General features: G+C 60.2%; 1 protein-coding gene and 1 long non-coding RNA gene across 2 annotated transcripts in view; both read left to right on the top strand.

Annotated features, from left to right (window-relative positions):
• Window positions 1-2334, top strand: part of LOC104987875 — a 7173-nt gene extending 4839 nt beyond the window's left edge. The window contains exon 2 of the long non-coding RNA XR_825178.1: window positions 1480-2334. This is a non-coding gene — a long non-coding RNA (uncharacterized LOC104987875). The remainder of the gene's footprint in view (window positions 1-1479) is intronic.
• A 772-nt stretch (window positions 2335-3106) lies between these two features.
• Window positions 3107-8802, top strand: part of LOC104987880 — a 15452-nt gene continuing 9756 nt past the window's right edge. The window contains exons 1-6 of the mRNA XM_010838979.1: window positions 3107-3176; window positions 3922-3980; window positions 5010-5081; window positions 7217-7359; window positions 7587-7844; window positions 8283-8407. Coding sequence (XP_010837281.1) covers window positions 3107-3176; window positions 3922-3980; window positions 5010-5081; window positions 7217-7359; window positions 7587-7844; window positions 8283-8407 — 727 coding nt within the window. The remainder of the gene's footprint in view (window positions 3177-3921; window positions 3981-5009; window positions 5082-7216; window positions 7360-7586; window positions 7845-8282; window positions 8408-8802) is intronic.

The following is an 8802-nucleotide window of genomic DNA, read 5'->3' as shown; positions in this document are numbered from 1 at the left end:
CTTAAACTTGCCCCAGCACATGCCCTCCGGCCTCACGAGGGCCCTCTGGGCTCACGAGGACTCCGGGAGGCCATATGCCCTGGCCTCACCTGCTTGTCACACAGGGCAGCCTGGCCCCCATCCACCAGCCCCTGCCCCACCTCCCCGGGGAAGGGGCAAAGCAACCCCATTCCTTCTACAGTCGTGTCCAACTCTGTGCGACCCCATGGACTGCAGCCTACCAGGCTTCATCCATGGGATTTTCCAGGCAAGAACACTGGAGTGGGTTGCCATTTCCTTCTCCAATTCCTTCTACAGGTGTTTACCAAATCCCTCCTTTTGTTCTGCAGAATCTAATTTCTTTTTTTGGTCCACCCACGGTTTCCAAGCACTTTACAATAGGTACAAGGCCAGGAAGCAGAGGTTCCCGCCCCACCCTACGGGTGAGAAAGAGGGGAAGGGTCCAGCCAGGACCACAGAGCCCCCGGTTCAAGCCCTTCCTCCTCCCTCCTCCTCCTTCCAAGCGGCACCCTGCCCATTGGCCCAGTAGGGCAGCCCTCGGGCCTTGCATCTTCTCTGAGCAGCCCAGCCCAGGGTGGCCCAGCCCCAGCCAAAGCAGACTGGACACAGGCCCACAGCCCTGCCGGAGGACCGAGGGCCGGGAGACCCGCAGCGACGGTGACTCCTGGGCCCCCGTCCCCTTTTGAGGTCAGGGTCCCGCCTGGATTCAGGGGCACTGTCCGGGTAGCAATGGCTCCTTTCACACGGCCCTCTGGCTGAGGGGTCAACCCCAGAGGAGGCGCCTCCACAGCCAAGGAGCCCCCCAGTTCCCCATCGATGAGAGGCGTAACTCCCACCCACAGTTGGGCCTGGCACTTGGGCTCCCTGCCGAGTTCTTGGTGGGAACCCCCAGGACATGCTGGCCTCTGAGCCCACCTCCCAGCTCAAGCTACTGCTTGATCACAGATGCCCAGGCAGGAAGCAGAACCTTCTGGAATGCTCAGAGGTGATGGGCCTGGCTGAGAGTCCTGCTCCCCAGCCAAGGCCACGCTCAAGGATGGGTCTAGGACCACCGGCTGGCCCGTCCCCAGCAGGACCCGTGTAATCCGCCCAGAGCAACACAGCTAGTTAAAAGTTTTATTGATTGAACACAATTGAGTGTTAGCAGTAAAAGTTCTCCTGATGTAACCCACTTTTTCTTAATGGGTAATCTCAGACACTCAAGTTTGTATGTTAAAGGAGCTTTAGGACAATTTAATAGCTCATAAAATTTTATGGTCCCAGTTGAAATCAGAGTGATAACTCTGGCCTGCACGGTGATAGTTTGCTAAACGTCTCTCATCTATTTTTTCCCCTGTTTATTGGAAAGCTAACATCTGCTCCGCTATGGGCGGAAAGAAAAGGGAAGGGAAATAACGATCTATTTTTCTAGAAGGGAGGTGAGAGATTCGGGCCCTCCTGGCAGCATCCTATGTTCCAAACACACGATTTTCCTTTCAGTCAAAAAGAGGTTCAAGAAACCAGCTGACCCGCGGTTCACAGAAGGAACACCCCTGCAGGCACAGGGACCCCTGGGCGGCTGCGGAGCACCAGAAGTCTATGCAGGCCACGGCCGCGTCCGGGGCTCAGCCCCAACCCGGGGAGCCCGTTAAGAGGCACTACCTGCTAACTGATAAAGCAGCCACCGTGCAAAGGTCCAGGGGGGCCCACGAAGACCAAGGACAAGAGTTCCCTGCCTGCGAGGAGCTTCCCTTCGGCAGGTTAAGCTAAATGGGCGGGCTCTGCACCCAGGCGGCCCTGCCCGAGACTTCCGGGAGGCGGCGGAGGTGGGACTGGGGCTCCAGGGACGAGCAGGAGCCAGAAGCGGGGTCCGAAGGACAGGAGAGCCTGAAGCCCCAGCTGCAGCCCCGGGCAGCGTCGCCCGAGCTCAGGGAGCCTCAGCTTCCTTGTCTTTCAAGTGGGACCAAGTGTTCACACCTACCTCTCAGGGTCGGTGTCGGGGTAACATCAGGTGAAGCATGTGGAATGCCGGCCAGAACTGGGGCTTCAGACGCATCACCAACACGTGGATGAACTTCAAAGACAAGCCCCCAGGCAAGAGAAGCAGGCACGAGCGGCCACGTGTGGCCAGGAAGTGTCCGGCCTGAGGACATCCCTCGAGACAGAAGCCCGACCGGGGGTTGCCAAGGCCTGGGAGGGGGCAGTTTCCTTTGGGGTGATGACAAGGTTCTGGAACCAGATAGAGGGCTGGGAGCACAGCACTGAATGGGCTGAGCGCTGCCGGATGGTCCACTTGGTGGCGGCTCGTCTTATGGCATGTGAATTCCACCTCGACACAAATTGCTCTTAAACAAAGGAACGTGTGTTGACAAACACGGCGTGTGGAAAGATCGCCGGGCCGGACCCCAGACACGCTGCCCCCTGTGAAGACACGCTCCTTCAGCCTGTGAAGGTGGAGCTGCTGCGTCTCCCCCACCACCCCCGCTCCGGCCCTGGGAACCTGCAGCCCGGCCGGCAGTGCCCGGCGGAGCCTGGACTTGGCAGGCACTGGGGAGGGTGCCCGTCAGCTGCCCCAGGGAGGGCGCTGGAGAGGCCTGCGTCCGGGACTGCTGGAGGGCTGCTGTGTATGAAAGGTGTGATTTATGGGGGCTCGTTAGAAAGAGAGAAGCACTCGCTTTCAGGCACACTCACTGCGCCTGCCAGGGAGCCCCTGCCCGGGGGCCACGGGCAGTGGGAACCCCCTGCCTCACCCGCCCCAGGCCCTGGGGGCGCTCTGCGTCTCTGCCCACCCCCAAGCCAAGCCCCAATCCTGGCTCCTCTGGATCCCTCCAGATTTCCCGTCCCAGTCCCACCGAGGGGGGCCGTGGAGCTGGGGCTGGGCATCTCTGTGCTGTGACCACCACCACCCCCAGCCCGGAGGCACCCTGGACACGGTGTGAGCCCACCTGCCTGGGGAGAAGGCGGCCCCGCCCGCACCCGCGGAGGAAGCACTGGCCACGGCGGCTGACACGGAGGCGGTGCTGGGCTTCCCCCCAGGGGCCCACTCCCCGGACCGCATCCAGGGCTTCTGGCCACCAGCATAAGGGATGAAAAGAGGCCACGTGCCTCCAGGCCCAGGGGAGCAGCCATGTTGGGGGGAGGTGCAACGCTGTCACTCAGAACTCAGGTGCCCGAGGACCACGTGGGCACTCAGCCGGGTGAGGCGCGGCCTGACCAACCACACTGCCCAGTGGGACCCCAGGGCTCAGGGAGGCTGTGAGCCGCAGGTGCCCAGGTCTGCCCAGACCAGGCTGGGAGTCGCCCAGGATCTGCAATATCACTTGACCAGCAATACACATACCTACGGAGGAACCTACAAAATCTTCAAATTCACAAGCGCTCTAACGGGCCCGTGACCCCACAAAGGCGAGCAAGCGTCACGGAAAAGTGCTTATGATCCCTCCCGGCCCGTAATAACTGCACAGGAGTTGAAGAGAGATTTGCTGAGCGCCTGGCTTTTCTTGGAGTGGGCTTGCCATTTTCTCAAAGAAGCGGGTTCCATCAAATCCGGATGCCCAAGACCCTGAGACCAGGCCACTGAAGCCCGGGGCTGGACGGCCCAGCTTGGGCACCGCACGCCGGCTGGCCCTGCCCCTAGTCCCGGTGCCCGGCTCAAGCGCCAGGACGAACCCCACCAGTCAGGCCCACAGTGACCTTAAGCACGGCTCTGGCAGCAGCAACAGCCCGCTGGCCACTCTGTACCTCTGGGCCTCGCCGCCCCTCCTGTCCAGAGCCTGCAGGCTCCGTCCCATCCCTGGGTCACCTCCTTGAGACGGTCCCACCTAAAGAAGCCCCCCCGACACTGGCCACAGGGGCGTCCCCCCCGAGGCCCGCCGTCAGAGCCCCCAGAAGCTCTCCGGTCGCTCCGTTCTGTGGTCTGTCCGCCTGTGTCCCCTGGCCCAGCCTCTGTGGGGCCTGAAGCCTTCCCTGCTGTGTCTGCCAAGCGCCGAGCCCTGAGGGAGGTAAATATTGAATGGGGACTGGATCCCAAAACAGCAAACACTTGAGATGCAGATACCTGAGTTTGAACCCCAGCCAGGCTGCTGTATTGCCACCTTGGTTGAGCTGATCATTTTGTCCTTCTTGTCCACAAGACAGACAGCGAGACAGCGAGATGCATGGACCCTCACTCTGCCTGCCGCCAATCTCAAGAACGAAAGGATTTTTTTAGGAGGTCTGGAGACCAGCCCCACCCCGAAGAGAAGAGCTGCAACTAATTCCCCCGATGTGTCGACAGGAGTGCCTCGTGGGCACCGAAGTAATCAAATCACAGGAGGAGCGAGGGGGCGAGGGGAGGATAATTGAATATCAGAGAGGAACCTAGTCTCAGGTCAGCCGTTCCACGGCTCATTCTCGTATCTGTGTTTTCTAAAAAAACCCCCAGTGAAACACTTCTATTCTTTCATGACTTCTAAAATAATGTCGTAACATCCTATAGCCATTACCATAACAACTGCACTTATTGAATACCTACTATGTGCTGTGAAGCTCTCAAGGTGGGTCTTACTCTCCCACTTTGCAGCCGGGAAAACCCCGACCACGCAGGCCTGGCATTGAGACGAGGCCGGGGCCGGACCCTAGGTGGGCCTGGAGGGAGCCGGCCGCCCCACCGCACCACCACCGTGGAATGCCCTCACCCCACTTCCAGGCATCCACGCAGCCCTTCCCCATCAGGCCGAGGCCTCGCCCTGCTTTTTATTTCCAAGTCTGGTTACCACAGATGCAAAATGAAAAATGAGCCAATAACCCAGTGACTCTGAGCCAGTCGGTGCGAAATGCAATCACCGTGGGGGGGACAGGGCGGCGGGTCCAGCCAGCAGATCACTCGGGCGGCGCAGGGGGAGCTGCCCTCTCGGGCTCCCAGCAACAGCAGCAGAGCACACACAGGCTCGCTCTGAGGGTCAGAGGGGCCCCGGCCGGGGCAGGGGGGACCCGGGCTCTGGCTGGGACGGCCTGGAGCGAGGCTGTGCTCCTCCGCCCCTTTCTGCCAGTCTGGGCTCCAAGAACACCCACACCTGCAGAGCTCCAGCCCAGGTGAGGACGCCAAGACGTTAGCGCTGCCGGTGTGGCAACCAGGCACAATCCTGCTCAGCTTGAATGACGGATTTCCAACAGCCGACCGCACAGGTGGCCGAGGCATTCGGGGGGCTGGAGATTCTAACTCTTCTTTAAACTGAAGCACAGGTGTTTGACAATGTTGTGTTCATTTCAGGCACACAGCAGAGCGATTCGCCCACACACATACACACACACACACACACATTCTTTCTCAGATTCCTTTCCGTTGTTGGTGCTATTGTTCAGTTGCTGTCCTGTCTGAGTCTTCGCGACCCCATGGACTGCAGCACGCCAGGCTTCCCTGTCCTTCACCGTCTCCCGGAGTTTGCTCAGATTCATGTCCATTGGGTGGGTGATGCCATCCAACCATCTCATCCTCTGTCGTCCCCTTCTCCTCCTGCCCTCAATCTTTCCCAGCATCAGGGTCTTTTCCAATGACTCGGCTCTTTGCTTTGGCTAGCCAAAGTATTGGAGCTTCAGCTTCAGCATCAGTCCTTCCAATGAATATTCAGGACTGATTTCCTTTAGGATTGACTGGTTTGATCTCCTTGCAGTCCAAGGGACCCTCAAGAGTCTTCTCCAACACCACAATTAGCACCCAATCTTCGGCCTTCTTTCTGGACCAACTCTCACATTCACACACAACTTGACTGGACGGACCTTTGTCAGCAAAGTGACGTCTCTGCTTTTTAATACACTGTCTAGGCTTGTCACAGTTTTCCTTCCCAGGAGCGAGCGACTTCTACTTTCATGACTGCAGTCACTGTCCACAGTGATTTTGGAGCCCAAGAGAATAAAATCTGTCGCTTTTTCCACCTTTTCCCTTCTATTCGCCTTGAAGTGATGGGACTGGATGCCATGATCTTGGCTTTTTTATGCTGACTTGGGAGAGCAAAGGGAAAGGCCACCCACTCCAGGATTCTGGCCTGGAGAATTTCACGGACTGGATGGTCCACAGGGTCGCAAAGAGTCGGACACCACGGGTCGACTTTCACTTTCAATGTTATTATCAATGACTTCCCTTCAGTCCCTCCTTTATATCGTAGTCGGGACATTATACCGCTTTCATTTTCAAACTTATGTATGAGCTGAGTTGTATCTCCTATGATTTTCATATCAAACACTACAGGGACGGGTCTGATGAGGGACAGCAGGTCAACGCAGAGTCCCGGCTGCCCAGCAAACCGCCAGGGGGTTGATAGCATGCTGGTGCCCAGGCCCCGGGCGGGGAAGCTGGCGCAGCTGGTCTGGGAAGCGGGGGGCAGGGGAGCGCCTAAGAAGCGCCCAGTGCCAGCCTGGGTGGGTTCCCTGTGCTCCTCCAGACTCAGCCTTCTCATCTGAGATGAGAACGTCCCAGACACAGAGCCGAGCACCAGGACTCGGGAACATGGCGGTCCCTTCCCTCCTCACGTCCCAGGGGGGGCTATGTTCTGCAGCACAGAATGCCCCGTGGGGGGCTATCAGGGGAGGGGAGAGATTGAGAGGTCGTGGCGTTGCCCGAGACGAGACAGGGAGAGGGACAAACCCCTCCCCGTTGTGCTCAGACGTGTCCGATTCTGTGTGACCCCCTGGGCTGTAGCCCGCCAGGCTCCTCTGTCCATGGGATTCTCCAGGCAAGAAGACTGGAGTGGGTTGCCACTTCCTTCTCCAGGGAATTGTCCTGACCCAGGGATCGAGCCTGCATCTCTGGCATCTCCTGCACTGGCAGATGGCTCCTTCTTACCAGCTGAGCCACCTGGGAAGCCCCCATACAACATTTGATCTTAGCCAAAAAGCTGAGAAGGGTCAATTAAACAGGAGCAAAGGGGAGCCCCCTCCCCAAGAGAGCTCCTGAGGCTTCATTACTCTGTTACCTTCCCCACCATCTGATCAGAAAGAAAACCCAGGAGCTGAGTGGCTTTCAAACCCCATGCCAGCTCTGCCTACCCCTTCCCACACCAGGACTCCTCTGGCGTGGTCTGCCTGTTTGGTGAAACTCGAGGGTGCTGCTTTTGCAGGAGGAAAGCACGTCCCCAGAAGAGCCCCGCCTTCTGTCTCCTGGAGACCCCTCTCTCCCAGACCGTGGTGGAACCAGACACTGGGAGGCGGGCCACCGAGGCCCATTCCCGCCGCCCCGGCAGCCAGGCCACCTTCGCCCCAGGAGCCCTCCCACCCTCACAAGGAGCAGTGGCTCCGGGCCCAGAGTGGGGACCCAGGGGCGAACAGCACAGGCCCTGCTCCAGTGTGGCTGGTTTCCAAGCAGGGTGTCCCGCCTGGACCCACCCCGGGTGCCAACTGTGTCTGGTACAGGGGAAGGGAGCTTTCTCGTCATTCGGTTCGGGTATAATTTACAGGCAGAGAAACGCGCCCTTTCCTGTGCACCCTTCTGAGAGCCGGGACGCGTCTGTGCAGCCGTCTAAGCGTCCAGATCTAGCCACAACCAGCACCCACGCACCCCCACTGTGCCCTTTACGGTCAGCCCGCCCCACCCCAGCTGCTGGCGGCGGGTCACCGCCCTCTGTGTCTGGCAGGCAGCCCACTGAGTGGAACCGGACAGCACCTGGTCCTCGGGGCCCAGCGGGCACCAGAGTCTGGGCCCGGCCCTGCAGCCTCTTCGCTGCTCAGAGGCGCTCCCCACTGGCCTGGCCTCCGGCGATCCGTTCCCCAGACACGGACATTCTGGCTGTTGCTAGCTTTTGCTTAGCCAAGATCAATGGTTTCTCAGCCCAGAATAAGCTTCATGGCCCCCGGCTCCAGCCCCTTGCACATGGGCCGCTGTGCGCTGACATGTGGGCCACCATGAGAATCCCTGGGGTGGTCAGCGAGGCTCGGGCACCCCGAGCCTCCTGCTGGGGGGGCTGTGGGACCCCCACCCCTGCACGCTCCTTTACTTGGCAGGTTGCGGTGGCGACAGGACCACCTAGAATCCCAGCCCTTTTGTAAAGGAGGTGATGGGACCCCAGGTCCTGAGGAGGCCTAAGGGCAGGCCGCTGCCCCCTCAGTGTCCCCCACCCACCCCCACCACCTCGGGTGGGCAGCACGCAGGGGTTGTGCCCGCCCTGGCCCAGGCCTTCCAGCCAGAAGAGGATGGAATGAATGATGTTTCCCAGCAGCCAATGAACTGAGCACGAACTCGGCTGGGGGAGGGGGGGAGGATAGTGGGGAGAGGCCCGTTTCTTAGCCCCTCGGGCCGACCAGCAGCCCACCAGCATCCCTTTGCTCCCCAGGGAGGGCTGCCCGCGGGGAGATCACTCAGGCCCCGATACCATCGCTGCTGGACAGGCGGAGATTGGAGTGTCCCGGGTGCCTGATCGCGCCAGCAGCCGCTGCCTCAAGGACATTAGCGGCCAGCGTAATGGCCCGCATTCAGCTCCCTTGGCAGCCCCGTGACCTTGGCAGCTCGGAGCCGGTGGCTGTTTTAATGAAAAATCAAGGAGTTGGGGAATGGCTGTGGCTTGCAGCGGGGGAGAGGGGAGGGCCCTGTGCGGTGGCCCTCCGTCCATCTGTCCCCGCCGGCTACAGGCCGCCCTGCCCCCACCGCGGGCCAACCAGCCACGCTGGCCCCCTTGTGATGGGGGCCGGGGACCCCTGAAGGGACAGAGATCCCCATGGCCAGGGACCTTGGGTCCAAGCTGTGATGAGAGCTGGGGACATGTTTGGGGACCTCGGTGGAGCGGTGGTAGGGAGGGAGATTGAGAATAGCTGTTACGTCGGGGGGTCAGGGAGCCCCACGGGGTTGTCCTCAGC

Source organism: Bison bison, unplaced genomic scaffold (assembly GCF_000754665.1).
Source record: "Bison bison bison isolate TAMUID 2011002044 unplaced genomic scaffold, Bison_UMD1.0 scf7180017846232, whole genome shotgun sequence".
Taxonomy (NCBI): domain Eukaryota; kingdom Metazoa; phylum Chordata; class Mammalia; order Artiodactyla; family Bovidae; genus Bison; species Bison bison.
The sequence above is the reverse complement of the archived record's forward strand: the minus strand, read 5'-3'. Positions and strand labels throughout refer to the sequence as shown.